The sequence below is a fragment of the Ictalurus punctatus genome, chromosome 5, assembly GCF_001660625.3.
Source record: "Ictalurus punctatus breed USDA103 chromosome 5, Coco_2.0, whole genome shotgun sequence".
NCBI classification, from domain to species: Eukaryota; Metazoa; Chordata; class Actinopteri; order Siluriformes; family Ictaluridae; genus Ictalurus; species Ictalurus punctatus.
The window spans coordinates 5,022,940-5,041,920 of record NC_030420.2 but is presented as its reverse complement, the minus strand read 5'-3'; the positions used below and the strand labels follow the sequence as shown (position 1 = coordinate 5,041,920).

General features: G+C 38.3%; 1 protein-coding gene across 2 annotated transcripts; it reads right to left on the bottom strand.

Moving 5' to 3' along the window:
* Positions 1 to 1,806: 1,806 nt before the first annotated feature.
* sypb (synaptophysin b) lies at positions 1,807 to 17,784 on the bottom strand. 2 transcript variants are annotated; one of them, XM_017467206.3, is made up of 8 exons: positions 17,671 to 17,784; positions 16,129 to 16,194; positions 7,703 to 7,827; positions 6,432 to 6,630; positions 4,834 to 5,025; positions 4,208 to 4,346; positions 3,605 to 3,782; positions 1,807 to 2,774 (listed from the first exon to the last, which is right to left on the bottom strand). In XM_017467206.3, the coding sequence occupies exons 1-7, from the start codon at positions 17,686 to 17,688 to the stop codon at positions 3,637 to 3,639; spliced, it is 885 nt and encodes a 294-aa protein (XP_017322695.1). In that variant the 5' UTR covers positions 17,689 to 17,784; the 3' UTR covers positions 1,807 to 2,774; positions 3,605 to 3,636. The 2 variants fall into 2 exon arrangements, with proteins under 2 accessions (XP_017322695.1, XP_053536093.1); XM_053680118.1 differs by lacking the exons at positions 16,129 to 16,194; positions 17,671 to 17,784 and adding an exon at positions 9,666 to 9,776.
* Between the last annotated feature and the right edge of the window lie 1,197 nt (positions 17,785 to 18,981).

The following is an 18,981-nucleotide window of genomic DNA, read 5'->3' as shown; positions in this document are numbered from 1 at the left end:
ATGTAGAAAAATGTGTACATGTTGGGGTATTTTTTTTTTTTTTTTTTTTTTAAAGCTATCATTTGTTATGTTTACAAAATGTTTCTACATCTACAGTATATTCGTTAATTCATTCATTTTCAGTAACTGCTTTGTCCTGGTCAATGTCAGGGTGAACCCAGAGTCTATCCCAGGAACACTGGGGGTGAGGCGGTGAGGCACCCTGGATGGGGTGTCTATGATAGGGTACCACAAAAACTCTAGGGACAATGTAATATAACCAGTCCACCTATGCTTTCAGAGGTGGGAGGAAACCGGAGAACCCGGAGGAAACCCATACAGGCATTCTAAATGCTTTATTGCAACTTCAATTCACCTCATAGGTATGCCAAATATTAGATAGGCAGCATAGTAAAAAAAAAAAAGGAAGAAGGAATTTCCACCTGTTCTGCAGTTGCCTGTGTTCAGCATTGAATTTATTTGTGATGTCACACACAAAATACTTCTGTCTTAGGCCTACATCTATTAAATACGATTTTGAGGATGCCTACATGTTTTTTGCTCCCTGTTGCATGAATGTAACATGTTATTGTGAAAGGTGAATAAAATTTGTTCAGAGTTAAATATGACTGCATATACATAATGCAAAGCTGATTAAAAAAAAAAGTATCAAAAACCACCACCGGCACAGGCACAGGTAGTTACTACTGACAACACTTTATTAAAGATGGAGAAGATACACAGGGTGAGAGAGAGAAAGGAGGGAGGAAGGAACTTAGAGGAAAAAGGAGATCCAGACTGATCAATGCCTGTTAGCACTGAATAGTACACATTGTGAACATAGAGTTCCTCAGATTGCTCAGTAGCACCACAATGCCTTTTCCCCAACATTCTATACTCACTTATTTCTGGCCTGTTTATGGGATTAGCCTCCCTGTGTTTGCACATAAAACCTTAAGATGAGACAAATGAGGTTTTATTTAGTTGACCCTTAGAAAGGGCTTTTTTAAAATGTCTTAAAAGCCTAAACAAAATCAGTGCAAACCTTTTAGTTCAGGGTATTATTGAATCAGGGGATTATTGAATTGTTCTAGTGGTAGAGTACAGAGAGAGGGCAGGATCTGTTTTCATTCAGAGCTTTGTTGGTGTGTGAAAGAGTTTACCGTCTCAACAGATTTTTTTTTTTTGAATGCTAACATGGTGGCATCCTAAACAACACCATTAGGTCACATCTGCGAAATACTGACTTCATAAACTATAGGAAATATAACACACTATAACTATACTGCATATTATACAATGTTCATGTGTCTGTGTGAATGTAACTTTTAAGCTTGTAAGTTAAACTTGGGTTTTTCTCTCTCTTCCCCTCCTGTGGAACGTCTCTTTCATTTCCATATTCTCTTTTCCCAATATCTCTTATATATCTTATTCAAGGCTTATATTTTTTGCCTGACATTTTCACTTCTTCCTTTGCAGCTCTACATTTATTTTATAAATTAAATGTAAAAAATAAAAGGGGAACAAATCACACATTCATCAGCAATCAACACTATTGTTTTTTTTTTTGTTTGTTTTTTTAAAATAAATTAGTTCCAATAAACAAAACAGGTTAAATTCAATTCAAGGTAAGAAAACAAAAAAAAAAAAAACCCGAACATACTATTGTGCTTCTAAACACAACTGACACAGCTGAATCCTTCTGTTGTCGTACTATAACCATTCATCCAAGCATTATATATATATATGTGTGTGTGTGTGTGTGTGTGTGTGTGTGTGTGTGTGTATATATATATATATATATATATATATATATATATATATATATATATATATATATCATAAATATTTACACAGCACACTTAAATGCACTGATGTTTAAAGTACCCCTGAACTCTATTGTGAACTTCATGTATGAGATCAGCTGGTGATAAATAAGCTGAAATATGCTCAACGGAAGTTATTGTGCTTAATATGCAAATTATTAAATGGTGATAGATTTTAGCCAAAGAACCCGCATGCTAAACTAGCTGGTCATTTAGCACAACATTAGCTAAACTTTACCAAACTAATGTCAGTGATATACACAATTGTGTTTGTTTCAGTATATTTCAAAAGGTTTGGCTACTGAGAATATGACCACGTATACAAGGCCTCGGATACTGAAATCCCAATCAGGACTACTGTACCTGTGACACGTGAGCTAGTTTAGTAGAAGTTAACTAGCTAGCTAGCTAGCTATCTGTAATCGCAGAAGGACACAGGATTGTTTCCAGGATGCATATTTATTGAGAGGTAATGGTGTCGAGATGCTCCAATGCCATTTAGTGGTTCTATGGGCATTAAATAAAACAATGTGTCATTCTACACAGTATTTTTATAATGGTTTACAATTATTAGTTCAGGAGGGGTACTTTAACATTTATATAAGCCATTCAAACCAATGTCAATTCCATATATATATATATATATATATATATATATATATATATATATATATATATATATATAGTATTTCCTGCAGAGAATTCAAAACAAGAAGAAGAAAAAAGGAAAAAAGTGTGGGGTTTTTTTTTTTTTTTTGCAGCCTTCGTTTCTCCTAGACGAGCACATTTCACACTGGATATGAACATCCCTGTCCCAAATTCCCACATGTACCCTCCCCTCCCCTTCTCCCTCCCTCCCTCCCTCAGACCGTACACACGTTGTTCATATGGGGTAACAGAGGAGTGTGGGATCATGGGTAATAGGCAGGCTCCTTTCTCCTTGGTTATGTAACTGCCCTCTCCTGTGCTCTGCAAGTAGAAATAACAGATCATGCAAACACACAGATATTAAGTAAGATGTATTAATAACACTAAATACATAATAATAAGACTATTCTTTAAAAAAAAAAAAAAAAAGCTGCCTACATTGGAATGTACCCTGCTCAGTCATGAAGAGACATTTCAAGAGACATAAATATATTAAAAAGCATGGTGAACAGAACGATTTTTCTAAGTAACTAATGCAAAGTCCCACCCGCACTTAGTTACTGTTGTTAATGCTTGTCAAGCTTATTGAAAATGGAGGGCCAAGAGAAATAACTGGGGGTTCTCCCATGGTTAAGTTCACTAGCTAATAAAAAGCCAACAAGAATTGGAGTTAAAAATTCAACGTGCACAATATACTAGAAGTGGAAAAAAATTTAGAGGCAAAGACTGCCCACCACAATATTGTGATAATATCATAAACTGTGATAAGGCAGTTTAGGCAGTTCCATGAAGGTCAGCATATCAGTCCCTCCAGGATTTCGCGATTTTGCGATAGCAGAAATGAACTCAGAATCAAGCAATATTCTCCGCAATATTCTGAGAAGCTTGCAATTTTTTCTCATTTACCAACAAACATCACTGCAAAAGGCTGTGCAAAACAATTTCATGAAATTGCAATTTAGCCAATTCATGTATTTTTCCACAAAAAAAGCACAAAAAACTCCAAAAATTTTGAAAAAAGCTGCAGCAAAATCAAACGTTTTTGGTCGCAACAATCACAAAAAACCTCCGGGAAACCCTGTACAGACTGGCATACGACAGCAAGACAAATGCAAACCTTAGCCCCTCATCCCTTGTCAGTGTCCACTCACCTGCGCAGAGCTGCTATGCTGTGTGAATTTACTCATATTTCGTTAGAGAAGGAGGTCGGGCCACCTTGCTCATATCCTCCCTGGTTGTAGCTTCCTCCCTCGTATCCGCCTGCTTGTTGCCCGTAGTCGGGTTGATACCCACCCTGAGAGCCAGCGTAAGGGTCCTGACCATAACCCGCTGCCAGAGAAGGAGGTAGTGATTACAGAAACAGATCTTTTCATTGTAACAAAACGGAAAGTTTTGGGTCTTTCACAATGATAGTGTGCAGGCCACACAGGATGTCATGTATAGTAATGTATAACCTGCTCTACTCTAATCCCTACTTATGAGGATCATATCCTACATATTGACCCTTACATTTCACCCTAGCATCCATAATTATCTAACCCTGGCATCCCACTTATGTGCAGTGTATCTTGTACTCTCAAGCATTAAAAGGATCATTAAGACCTATTGTAACCACGAAAATTTGAGTTTGGCCACAAAAATCAGTTTGGAGATGAAAGTTTTGGTAATCATTTTGGTGACTAAAAATTGCATGACCAAGGAATGAGACATTCTTGGCTCACCCTGTCATGTGTTTGTTCAGTTTATTCACTCACCCTGGTCATAGGAGTCTGGTGCTGGCTGTTTTCCTCCAGAGGGCACGTAGGTGCCAGTGACAGCACTGAGCCAGCCAGTCTCCTTAATCACAAACCAGAGGTTCCCTGCCCAAAGCACCAGGTTGCAGAACCCAAACGCCTGCAGGAGAGTGAGAGCAAAATGACTCATTACTCCACCATCTATCCATTTACACACTAATTTACCATCCACCATTCCAGCCACTCCACCATCAACCTATCTTACTATTCATTTCACCAAATATCATCCATCCATTCATCTACACATCCATTCACACACTCATCCAACCACCCACCCATCCATCCATCCAACCATCTCACCACCCACCCAGCCACTCAAACACACATCTATCTATATAGCCATCTATCCATCCAACCATCTTACTACCCACCCAGCCACCCAACCACACATCTATCTATATATCCAACCATCCATCCATCCATCCAACCATCTCACCACTCACCCTGCCACCCAACCACACATCTATCTATATATCCATCCATCCATCCCAACCACTCATCCACAATCCATCTAAATATCAAAAGTTAAAATACGCTGTAAACAAATACAGATATACTACAGAAAAGAGAGCAAATAAAGCACTAACCACAGATGTGTTTAGGCCAGACACAATGGGCTCGTGCACTTCTTTGCATTTGGTCTCCTCACGCCGACAGGCCGGTATGAGCTTGATGACCTCATCAGGGTCGGTGGCTTCCTTAACATCCGTGAGGCCTTTAGCCCATGCTGATGAGCTCACCAACCAAAAGAAGGTGAAAATAGCCGTCACCACAAAATCCTGAGGAAAAGTCAAAAAGAATGTATTAGATTACACCGTCTACACCAAATACGCACCAAGATGTCTTTAGAAATGTTTTGGAAATGTGCTTCTCTTACAACATGGTTGCCATGGGCATACTAGCTAGAAGTTATACTCAAAACTATAAGTTATACTTAAAACTATAAATAGTCAAAAATAGCTAAAGTCTCCAAACCACCAAACAACAGCAATTTTACCATTACATTTAGATGGGCTAATTATGAAAGAATCAACTCTAAACCAATATTCTGGCTTCTCAGAGTCAAGCTCATGTGAAATACTGTATTAGCATTAGCAAGCTATCAAGCACCAAGCTTAACTAGCTAGCTAGGTCATGTTTACATGTTTAGTCTTATGTGCCAGACCACTTCCACTGACCTGTTCCTATAGCCTGTCAGCAAGCATATTACCTTGTTTACTCAACACTAATAACTTTTGAAGAAGGTCACAGAAGGTCTATGTGTCACAGTGTTCAAAAGTTTATTTTGCCACTGAAAACTAGCACCCAACAGTACACAGATGTACACAGAGCTAGTGAGATTCTGAAGACTACTGCCAGAAAAGTGTACAAAAGATAACAGCTCCACATCCCATGGGCAGAGTGTCTGAGACTGAGATTAACTGTTAGATCACATTTACTGTAATCTAACAAATTAATTTACAAGCCTTAATTTGTCACATATACATTACAGCATATTCCAGCTTCTTAGGAAGTCAGGATCAGAGCACAGGGTCAGCCATGATACGGCACCCCTGACATGATAGAAGGCATTAAGGGCTGTTGGGCTCAGGCCCAACAGTAGCAGCTAGGTGGTGCCGTGGCTTGAACCCCCAATCTTCCGAGCAGTAACCCAGAGCCTTAACTATTAAGCTACCACTGCCCTCTGCCTATGGGAGTAAACCAACCAGCACCGGACTCCTAAGACCACGGTGAGTGAATAAACTCAATACACACATAATTATTGCAAAACTCATTTTCATCAAATTTTTCAGTTACTTCACATCAACACATTAAAATGAAAGCACCATAATGAGGCCTCCTTAACATGCCAGTGGCCCATACTACCTAATGGGCCAGCTGCTCAGAAGCTCTGTAGTAGTTTTTGATTAAATTTAACCGCTCATCACTGGACCCTACTGTAGCTTTTATTAACTGAATTGCAATACTGACTCCAGGAAGATACCAGCATCATAGAGCTTTGAGTTGAATCTACGGGCAGTATTGCTTTAGATTATGCGGCATCGTTGCTTCTATTGCAGTTCATGAATAATACAAAACAAGGGAAATTTACTTGAGAAAGATTTTTCTATAGCCAGCACCATTTTGGAAATATTAATACAGTAATAGGATAAAGAGTGTATGAAACACAGAGTGATCAGCTTACGGCCCGTGCGCCACGGTTTCCCTCGCGGTATTTCTCAAGGAGGAACATGTAGACGGACAGAGCTGCCATAGAGTAGAGGAAGGAGAAAACACCGATAGTGACGAAGAACTCGGCTGAGGAAGAGTAGTCACCTTCGAGGAACAGCCGCTCCGGCTCGGTACCTTTACACGTGGGAGCGTCGAACCACACTTGATGGAGTCTGTTTGTGCATAGAAAGGGTGAATGTGTTGGTGTGTATGGCTGTGTGTGTTCTTACTCCACTGAAGCAGGTGGAGTCCATGTTTACACAGTAATTAAACATGATAATAAAAGTATTTAAGAGCTAGATTAAGGACTGAGGCTCTTCAGTGATTGTGTGTAGGCATGTGTGTGATTAAGCAGTACATCCCTCAGAGCTTAAGGTTCTGTGTTCATGAACCACACTGTGGTCTTGAGTTCAAAAGAGCCACTGTTGGGCCTTTGACTCTTAAATCTCAACTGTTTACCATTATGCATGGATTAGGTTATATTTCACCTGCAGGTCTTTTTTTGGAAGACTACCAGGAGCAAGATAATGCTTCATTTACAATAAGCAAACATACAATCCTAATTTATAACAGATAAAAATAATATGAAACGTACGAAGCAGTTACTATTCATGTGCAAGTAGTGGGTATGGGTGTCTGTAAGATCATGTATGCAGAAGAAGGTGGATAGTGAATTCCTCTTGCTGTGAATTTATCTATAATTATGGGCTTTGTTTTCATGGATCATGCTATGCCTGGTTTTGACCGTACCTGATTAAGAGTGTATATTTTGTCCTGTCTGTTTGGGTTCAGACCCCTGCTATGGACCCTGACTATGATCTTGGGATTTTCCTCAAGAAACTTTCACATTACCTCCTGCAATCAAATTAACTATTACAACAACAAGATGTCATTTAATATTATAATGTCAAATGTGTGTTACTTAATTTGTGTATTTAAGGCTCGCGTATGTCTGTCTTATAGGATTTCTAGTCAATTTATCAATGCTGCTTTCAGACATTTAGGGAACGGCATATTTTCCTTCGTTCTGTTTCTCTCACTTATTAAATGAAGCCCAATGGAGCATCATCCAATATCCAACAACATTACTTCATACTGGCTGATGGAGCTATACAAAAACAAAACGAACCAAGTAGAATGATCCGTCCACTATCAGTACATCAATAATAATTCAGTGATTCATGAATAATTACTACTAATAACAATTACTGTGGAATAAAGCTATTAATAGTGCATAACTCTGACCTGAACGGGTAGTCGAACTCGACATCGATGTCCAGGTCACTCTCCGTGCGGTTCTCACACTCCACACTCATGCGGAAGACTCCGGAGTAAGAGCCACAGGTGGAGAAAGCAAAGATGGCGAAAAACTGGCAGAGAAAACAGAGACAAGTGGATTGGTTAATTAATGAAAAAGAAAAAATACAATAACTGAAACTGCTTTGTGAACACTTCTTATTTAAAATAAAATATCAATTAGATGTTATAGAGTCAAACATGAGGGTGGGTTCTGTACATAAGGTAAATCTTTTCACAGACTATTTATATATTATTGTAGCAAAAATGGTTTCTACTATGAAAGCAACATTACTGTGATAATAATAAAGTCAGCACTTCGAGACACTCCTTTGATTTTCATAAAATTTCAGTGTAAAATTGTCTTATTAGGAATATGGACTTTTTTTTGTAAAAAATGTTTCCCCAGGCTTTAGTGTTATGTATGCTAGTGACTTTGCAGCGTGAATACTAATTCATTCAGTAACATATTCCATTAAACTAACGTAAAGTTACATAAACGTATTAGGAATACGGTTACGGGGGGAGAAAATGGCAACACAAGCACATTGATACTGGGAGATGTAGTAAAACTGTTACTTGATACTTGCTGCTGCCCGATATTACAGTGTAATATTAATCCCTTTTTATATTCGAGAGGCAATGAAGTGCCTGCTTTTTCCCCTGACACACTGAGAGATTAGTCAGTCAGAATATTTTTGCTGCCCCTCCCTCCTTTCCCTTATCCGATTGAATGGAAAATCTGACTATTAAACTTACTGAGGTGCTTCACCATCTGTCGCTGAACACACTGTGCTAACCAGACACCCACATACACACACCCACACACACACAGAGCTTACACTGGCATGATACACACAGTGTGAACGCACGTCTAATCACGTTCTCTCTCACCACACAAAAAAGAACACACATTCCTGTCACACACTACACACAAAGGGAGAAGGAAAAGCCTAAAGCAGTTTAGTTTGCCTTCCATCAAGTCTAACTAGCCAAGCTCGACTTGGAATTACAATCAGGCCATTAACGGTTTCAAGTGATTGTATTTGTGGTGGTGGAGGAGGAGAACGAGAGAATATGAAAGTGTGGAGGAAGGTGAGAATAACACACCAAGGAGTGAAAATGAGGAGGGGAAAAAATAACCTGTGTTCAGATGATTGAGTCGAGCTAGCTGAAATAATCACAGCTCATTTCTTTAGAATAAAACAACAATAATTATGGACAAAAATACAAATAAATGCAATAGCAGAAGTTTACCGGTTATTATTCTAGTATTTTGTATCCTAGTTTCTACCTACCCGATATGTAGTGTATATGTGATTACCAGGGACAAGAATTCCAAGACATGTCCCAGCACTGAGAAAAAAACCGCCTCAATCACTCGTTGGTGCTGTCAGTAACCCCAACTTTTCATTAGATTAGCTCTAAAGATGTATCATTTTTTTCTGCGTCTCAATCAGCTCCCAAGGTGGTGAATCAGTATATCTGATATCCGAGTTCGGGCACTGGTAAGGACCCTGGCTCCCTAGACATTGGGACATTGATGACCCAATTTCCGGCGGCATGACTATGTACTCGCGTTGTAAAACGTCACCACTGGCATTTATCAGCAACAGGCAGGACCGATATCTTTCTGACATTATATGTCATCTAAATTTGTTAGCTTGCTCACACACATATCTGTCATGGTACTTCAAGCAGGATCGTACACTAGCTAGTGGATTTTTTTAAATCATTAAACGCTTTAAAGTCGTTAGGCTCAAACAAACCGTATACAGAACGTCAAATGAAGTTAAAAATCGCTAACGTAAGTAATCATTTTTGAGAGCCACAACAATGATAACAAGCTCCTTACATTTGTAGACAAAGTTGGTATTTCCTGTAAGGGAACATGGTCAGTATCGGTACTCACTGGTTTTTGCGGTGCATTCTGGGATTTTTTAGGGCGCGAACGTTCCAGTGCACTGGAAGGAATTTGCGATTGAGACAGCCCTTGAAATGGCCGACTCCCTGATCAGTGCCCTGACTACTGAACTAGGGAGCTGATTGAGACACACCCTTTCTCCTTTCAGACATGGAACTACTTTATCAGATGGAAGGATTTTAAGTTATGCGTTACTGCTGCAGAGAAAATGGCGCCAACTAAAAACGAAAACCACAGATAACCTTACAAACCCTAAGGCCTTTACTGATAAAGTATCAAAGGTTTATTGACAGAATTAAAAAACTGCCCCAAGGCTTCCATTATATGTGAGTGTCATTTTGAGTGAGTTTCATTATAAGTCAGTTTCTAGTAAACATTTCCTGTTCTTTTCTCAGTGCAGGGAAAGAGTGTAGATGAAGATCTGATGTTTAGAGATAGGTCTCTCATGGAAGTTGCTTTAGATAAAATCTTATACCAAATAAATGAAGGTAAACAAAATACCTATTAGGTAATTTACACATACTTTTCGTAGGGTAGACTCAATATAAACAACATAACCTACACATTTTGGTTTAATCATATTAAAGGACATCACCAGTGTGCAATTCATTATATAATACGATGTGTTCAGTTTCACAATGATGGCTTTCGTGATTGCTTAGAGGCTGTGTTTGGCTCCACATATGACAGGAGCAAAGCAAGATCACGATGATTACTCCAGAACCGAACCAAGTCTTTCAGCCAGCTTTTACAGACTATAATCTTTCCCTAATTTGAGTAGATAATTACTGACTAAAAGACGAATAATTAGACAGGATAGACAATTACACAGCTCTAATGCCAGTGGAGCATGACCATCCAGTTAATTATTGGTACTTCAGCTACACATAAATTAAAATTGAGCATCACTGCATGGCACGAAAGCAGGGTGACAGGTATATGGAATGTACAGAACCAACACCATGTATCATAAGGACAAATATATAAAGAGCAGAGTTGGAATATAGCAAGCTGAATGTAGTCTTGCTACAGTACTTGAGTACACGGTTCACTGTATCAGCATTTTTTAAAAAAAATTTTTAAGTTTAATTACTGCATAGTACTTTTACTTGGGTTTTGAAATAAAGTAAAATATTCATACTTGCTATGTTTACCACTGTTACAGAGTAAAAAAAAAAAAAAAATGCATTTAACCCCAGAAAACTGAAAAGGTTGATTTCTAGACCCAATCAAAATAAAGCAGTTTCCTGAGGAAAATCAAAGCTCCAGGTGCTAAATGCTTAGCAGCAACAATGTCTAAGACAGAGATAGATTTTAGTTTTAAATGCTTCAAAGGAATCAATGTCCACTGAAACGTATACAGGTAAGCCATTAGCTAGCGGAGTGAGCTAAACTAGTTAGCCAGGTCTTTTACAGTATGTTTTACAGTATGAAAGCTCTGTATTAAACTTAATATGTTACTTCGATGTTTGGTCGCGATTAGTTACAATTCACGTGTTATAATGTGTAAGAGACATCTTTGCTAGATAGCTAATTATGTAGCTAGAAACCTAGCAAGCTACTGAAACACCATTTGCCTAAGTTACATTAGATAGGCAGCTAACGTTACCTGTCTTTATACACTACTGGTGTTCATTTCAGCATATCTCACTAGGTTTGTTAAAATTATTCTTTAAAAAATGTATATTCCTTAGATAAGGGTTACTTGGGTCTACTTAGTTTTGTGTAACGTATCTGAAATATATGGTATCTTTACCTCGCAGCCAAAACTGATCACATAACAAGAGAAATCTTGTCCTACAGCAGCACTTTTACTCAGTTCATCGTGTTTTTTCAGTCTCTTTCCACCACTGAAGCACAAAAAACCCAACAAGAATCTGAGGACGACTGGATGCCATGGTGACAGACTCTAGACTTTATAGTTTCCATAGAGACAAGGCAGATGGCATAATCTCACACTTTCCCCCATACTTGCTTTGTCACTAATAAACAATGAAAACCATCATATTAACCCTGAACTATCAACAGCTTTTTAACCAGGTGTATGGTCAGTGTTATTAACCTTACAGTTGCAATCAAAATTATTCAGCCCCCATTGCCAATCAGGTTTATCATCAAAATGTACAGACTTTCAGCTGTTTGCAATGAACAAATCAAACAAAAGCAATTGAAATAGTTCAACACAATGAATGCTTCAAGCGGTTTTGCCAAATTCAACTGAAAATGCAACTTATAATGATTTCTTCAGTTTCAAAATTATTCAACCCCTTCATGGCAAGCATCGTTAGTACTTAGTAGATCATTCTTTTGCTGTTATGACCTGCTACAAATGAGATGCATAGATTCTGGCAGTGCTCCTGAGGAATCTTAGTCCATTCCTCATGAACAATGGCCTCCAGTTCAGTAATATACTTGGGTTTGCGTGCTGCAAACGCCTTCTTCAAATCCCACCAGAGATTTTCTATGGGGTTCAAGTCAGGTGACTGTGATGGCCCTGTAGAATCTTCCAGGACTTCTTCTACAACCAAGTCTTGAGGGAATCTGAGGTATGCTTGGGATCATCGTCCTGTTGGAAGGTCCAATGACGCCAAAGCTTCAGCTTCCTCACAGACGGCATGACGTTTTCTACTAGGATTTCCTGATGCTTCAATGAATCCATCTCGCCTTCCACACGCTGCAGGTTTCCAGTGCTAGAGGATGCAAAGCAGCCCCAGAGCATCACAGAGCCACCACCATGCTTGACTGTGGACAGAGTGTTCTTTCTTCATTCTTCTTCCTCCAGACATACCGCTGATCCATCGTGCCTAAAAATTCCAGTTTTGTTTCATCGCTCCACAGAACAGAATCCCAAAACTCCTGTGGCTTATTTATATGATTTTGAGTCAAATTTTCTTGTGCTTTTGGGTCAGTAGTGTTGTACGTCTTGGAGTTCTGGCATGGAAACCTTCTGCATTTAGTACGCGCCTTACTGTGCTCACTGAAACCTCAGTGCCTGTTGCCACAAAGTCTTGCTGCAGGTCTTTTGCAGTCACTCGAGGGTTTTTCACAACCTGCCTTCTCAGAAATCTGCTTGCAGCCGTCAATAGCTTCCTTTTTCTGCCCCGTCCAGGTATTTTCAATAATTTTTTACCCCTAGCCAGTCCAGGTATTTCATGTGTTCCAGCTCAAGCACACTTGGTGCAACTAATGAAGCCCTTGATTAGTTGCATCAGCTGTGCCTGAGACAACACCTGTTTTGCATATTTGTGCTGTTGTGTGGGATCCTATTCAGGGGGTTGAATAATTTTGAAACTGGAGAAATCATTATAAGTTGCATTTTCAGTTGAATTTGGGGAAACCACTTGAAGCATTCGTTGTGTTGAACTATTTCAATTGCTTTTGTTTGATTTGTTCATTGCAAACAGCTGAAAGTCTGTACATTTTGACAATAAACCTGATTTGCAATGGGGGTTGACTCATTTTGATTACAACTGTAACAGTAATGTTGAGTCACAAAACAGACTTAATGCAGAAGCAAAGATTTTTATAATAAAACACATATAAAATACATATGCATCAAATACAGGTACAAAAATATACACGCTATGAAAATGATTTTCTATCTAGAAGCAATTAAATTATAGAAATTAGACTGACATTCAGGAAAAAGAAAAAATCTGTGCTCAACTGTTTAGTTCTTAAATCACAAACGGGATCTTTATCATGTGCAGGTGCATCATTTGTTAAAACCCTAAAAATAGCTTTACCTTAACACGGTTATTTTTAAGCCTGAATGAGTCACCAGTTTCTCCTTATACCCAAACCTGCATACAGTCACACACACACACGCACACACACACACGCGTGCACAAACTCAGCAAGCGTTCTCATAATCAGTGTTGGGATTAATAATTAAAGCCTAGCAGACCACCAACAATTATTTGACCTTCTAAGTTATTCCTAAATATACTGCACACTTGCTAGATGATTAAAACAGCTTACAAGTCAGGTAGAAAAGATGCTAAGGTGCAGCAGAGTTGTTAACGGCCTTGCTCGAAGTCCTAACAGTGGCTCTCTGACAGTGCTGGAGTTTGACCTCAGAGCCTTATTATTACAGAGGGATACGATTAATACTATTAATTAACTAACAGTGTCATATTTTTGTTTTTCCTGCCAAAGGCATTCCATAATATTTTGAGTGTATTTAAAGAGACAATTTGCGGTTACATCAAACTGTCAGACAACGGTGATGGACTTAATACTGCTCCTCACTCGAGCCTATATCAAATCACACAAGACAAATGGGTTTAAGTCCAAAGTCAAAGTCACATGACATTAATCTGTTTTTAGCAGACTCCGCCCTGAGTGCGCAGTTTGCACGGAACTTCGGAATTGCTCTTAAGACGGTAGTTACATCTGAGGCCTAAATGCACACAAATTCAGTATTAAATGCTCACTATGCATAACTACGCTAACTATAAATAAATTGCTACTTTTGCTTAAGGCAACTAGTGTTGACTTTATTATGCAGCTCTCTCTGTTGAAGGATTCTTGTTGGAAACTGATCATTTAAATCAATATTCTGTGTCAAATTAAACATTTCTTTAGTAAGTAGCTGTGTAGGCAGCATAATGCAGAGCCAGATGGTATACTTATATACGTATACTTATATATATGGTATACTTTGATATACTTAACATTATATTTAACGTTCTATAACAGCAGCTCTGACAGTAGTGCTGGCTGCAATGTTTAAAATGATACATTTATTCTAATACGTTAGAGTTTCTATAGTAACAGCTTACGTAGGGAATTGTACGCAGGGATGGTCCATATCAATGGATTAAAACAACGTGTGCAACCATTGATATGGTTGAAATGATAGTTGCTATTTATTTATTTATTTATTTATTTTTGAAGTCTCCAGTGTTGGCGCTTTGTAACAACCAGAGTTAACGCTGTAACTTTGTAAGTTTTCCAACAGTGGAAAGTCTTCAGGGAAAAACTTTGCACCAAAATGTTGCTTGGTACCATGACAAGCTGCATGTTTTTGTCTTATAAACTTCAAGAGACTGAAAAAAAGAGAAGCTGCTAAGAATACAACTCTTTATAGCTGCCATAACATAAAGGATAACAGAAATGAACTTGTTTCGTGGATGTTCAACAATATTAACACATAATAAATTGTTAGCATTGGTAAATTGGTGTGGTATAACAGAAATAAAACATGTCGGGACATGCTGTTATAGGAAAATAACCAACCTCAGGGTGGTAACAGTAACTCCGACACTGTCACTGATTATTTCCCTATAACACGCTCCCGAATGTTATATTCCTAACCTAACAATGCAAAACAACTAAGCAATTAAAATGCCATGAACAACAAACATATAAACAAGTATAGCTTGTTTCAGACTCCTGATTACCGGGCTGAAGTTTCGTTTGTCATAATATTCAGATGGCTGCACGTTATTCCTAACTTGTTATTTTATGCATAATGGCCTATTAATTGCTTTGTCATGCACACTCAACTCATTCGTGCTATTCAAATGACATTTGAGTGACGTTTTCCGATGGTGCTGATGTGGAAATTCTCTGCGGCGTGTAATGTGAAATGGCACCAAAGTCTGACATGATGAGTTAGATTACATTTTCAAATGATTTCACGTCCTGTGTAAAATAATCTGGTCTTCAAGAAGGACGTAAACTTCACTAATGCATACTTACGGAACATCTTAAAACTATAATGTAATATAATATATTCAAGCTACAGCAATCAATAATCATTCTTTTATTATATATACAGTACTGTGCAAAGGTTTTAGGCACATGCAAAGAAATGCTATAGAACAGAGATGCCTTCAAAATAATGAAATGAAATGTTTCTACATTTTAACAAAATACCGTAAAGAGTAGTAAACAGTTGTAAATGAAACAAAGTCAATATCTGACGTGAGAAAAAAAAAAAAAAAAAGTAAATAAAAACTAAAAATAGTAGTTTCTGGCACAATTAGTGCAGTTTTATAAGGAAATGAGCTGTAAGTTTTATTGAGCATCTTGCAGAAACAACCACGGTTCTTCTGGAGACTTTGACTGTCGCAGTTGCTTCTTATTTTTGCAGCAAAACCCAGCATTGTGGTTTTCTTGGTCTCTTACATAATATGCTGCTTTCTTTAATGACATACAAAAAAATTCTGTAACATTTTAATTTTGTGCTGGAAAACTAATGTTTGGGAATCTAAAATCTTTTCTGAACTGACTCGATAATGTAGGAGTCATAAATGTAGAAGTCATACACTTGCATAATGTAGAGCTTCTTGTTAAAACAAACCAGTTTTATTCGTTTTAACCAAGTGAGCCTCGTGTGTTGGTCACCTGTCCTGTCCATAATCCTAAGGCTGATTTCCTATGTTTTGTAAGATTGATGTCTTTCTATGGTTCAGTCTAGTGACAGGAAATCATCATCACTCACCCATTGTAGGATCTTTATGAATCCTAAAGGCTGTTTGATGACAGTGAACTGCCCAGTAGCGACCAGCTGTACAAAAACACACGCACAACATACTTACATTCAATCCATGAACACTGCATTTCTGGTCATACATTTAGGACATTATCTAATACCCATCTTATGTACAAAACATATACATAGGGTAATTATGTCAAAACGAGCAAAATACATACAACCATGAGGCATTTTTTGTGCTGAATCTATACTGATCCAGACATCTACATCCCAAACTGCATATTACTGCTCAGAATGCTTCCTACGATAACAAAAGTACAATTTAGTGTGTCATTATGCAGTATGCAGCTTGGGAACTAGACAGGTAGTTTGGCCTAGCGACAGTACAACAGGACATTAAGAGTGCGGCAGAGAGCAGACACATCCTAAGCATTAGACTTAAGCAAAGCTGCTTATGTGAACATTTCCTCTGGGAGAGTGCAAAAGGCCAACAATTGCTGGCTGCAGCAAAAAAACAAACACCAAAAAAACAATGTTTATAGACGGATGTGAGTTGAAGTGTGTTAGGTGCAGGTTTAGTGTCCGTGTATGAGAGAACGCAGCAATGCAGTAAGAACAGTGTACTGTAATTGTACTGTATTGTTTAATCTATCTATCTATCTATCTATCTATCTATCTGTCAGTCTGTCTATCTATCTATCTATCTATCTATCTACCTGTCTGTCTGTCTATCTATCTATCTATCTATCTATCTATCTATCTACCTATCTGTCTGTCTATCTATCTATCTATCTATGTGTCAGTCTGTCTATCTATCTATCTAATGGTACGGTTGAGCACTCTGAACTGTACAGCAGTCTGATCCAATAACATCACACTGTTTATGCATATTAATTTGATCAACATATTATGCAAATTAGATACGTCAGAATACTACATGCTTTAGTACGCAGTATGCGTTTTGGGACGCACCTCTTTTCTGGCCATTTCTGTGAATAATATTGCTATACATTTCAGTTTTTGGTGTCTGAAAGCATGACTGCGCCATTCTACTATATATATATATATATATATATATATATATATATATATATATATATATATATATATATATGCTGCGGCTGTAGTACTGGTCAGGGGCTATTTTTGACAACACCAACAGTCTACTGTAGCCAGGCAGATAAAAATCTGTGGTGAAAACATCACCAGAAATTATGTATTGTGCAGAAGCATACTGTGTGCACAACCATATACATTCATGAACGGTGATCTCGTTATAAAGCGACGCAGGATTGTTTTTGTTGTTGTTGTTGTTTTGCGCTCGACATCCTGCAATGACAAACACGACAGTCACAGCAGCACTCTTCAGGACCAGTGCATTCTATGTATCTTTTCCTATTTATCCCTGAAATGCCCTTAAAAACGTCCCTCACGCGCAGCCAGCACTATCTGACAATGCAACGCAATACAATACAATTCCACGCTATAAATCAACGCAAAAACGTCACTGGATTGTAAATGCATTAAGGTGCAAATTGGGAAGCCTACCTGGTTGACTACATCCATCTTTATCCGCTTCTTCAGTGGATAAGAGGATCAGGAGCGCAGCGGAGGGAGGGGGTGCGCGGGGATGTGCGGTGTGCCGAACAGACTACGCAGAGACCAACGGGCTGCGTCCCAAACCGCATATTACCGTACTACATAGTAAACAACGCGTGGAAATGTGATTTGAGGTGTAGCCTATACACTGGGCGCAGGGCCAAGGATCAGTGTGTCCACGTGTGAGAGGATGCGGCACCACAGGCAGGGCGTTGTGTGTTATCGTGCACTTGGGTTTAATAAAGATGGTTTATATAGATGGTTATAAATGATTTAAAGGAGCCTATTACCTTCACTGTAAATATATATATATATATATATATATATATACACACACACACACACACACATATATATATATATACACACGTATATATATTCTATAGTATGATAGTGAATAAGTGGAAGCAGATTGCTGAAACACAATCAAATGTTCCCATTAACATCTTGTTATTACGAGAAAAGCATGGGAAATGCGTCTTGTTACTACAAGAAAACATCTGATAATTACAAGAAAAACACATTGGGTCAGTCCATCTCAAGTGGTCCAAAAATTGCAAAGTTGGTTGCCTGACCGTTTTTAAAAGGTTCTATCTTTTTGTGCATTGCAAAACCACCATTTATTATTATTATTATTACTGCATTTTATTTGACTTGGTTTAACTACAACTGCCATCTTTGTGTCATGGCGCACAACAAATTTTGGTTACACTACTGTTTATCTCGGCTCAGGATGGTCCTACGTAGATCCTTCGAACAAAAACTGATCTCTAGAGCACATTACAAGGAACTTAAGTCCAAACGTGACGCTCAAGATTGCTGCATGTTGCTATATTGTTATGCACACTATACTTACCTAGGTACTCCCTAAAAAAAAAATTATGACTGAGACTCGAACCCTTCCCATTATAAATAGACCCTAAAAGTGGAATTGTGAGCAATCTTAAGCAAGATCCAAGTCTAAGGAACAGGAATGTGCGAAATGTTTATGTATGGACATGTGCCTTGTAATGTGCTCTAGAGATCAGTTTTTGTTCCAAGGAGATTGGATCAACCTGAGCAGAGTGATTGAGGTTTCTGTAACCAGCTGTATAACCAAAATTTGTTGTGTGCTGTGACACAAATATGGCCGTTGTGGTTAAACCAAGTAAAAAAAATACATTAAAAAAACCCTAGAGGTTTAGTAATGCCCATACATAGAGGTAATCACTCAAACCACCCCCCCCCCCCCCTCCCCCACAAGGAAAATTAAAAATAGTC

Coding starts and splice junctions, on each gene's coding strand:
- sypb (XM_017467206.3), bottom strand. Junction 7,828..16,128: donor TCATAAAGATCCTACAATGG/GTGAGTGATGAT, acceptor TTTCTCTGCCAG/TTTTTCGCCATCTTTGCTTT. Junction 5,026..6,431: donor GAAACCGTGGCGCACGGGCC/GTAAGCTGATCA, acceptor ACTTTTCCTCAG/GATTTTGTGGTGACGGCTAT.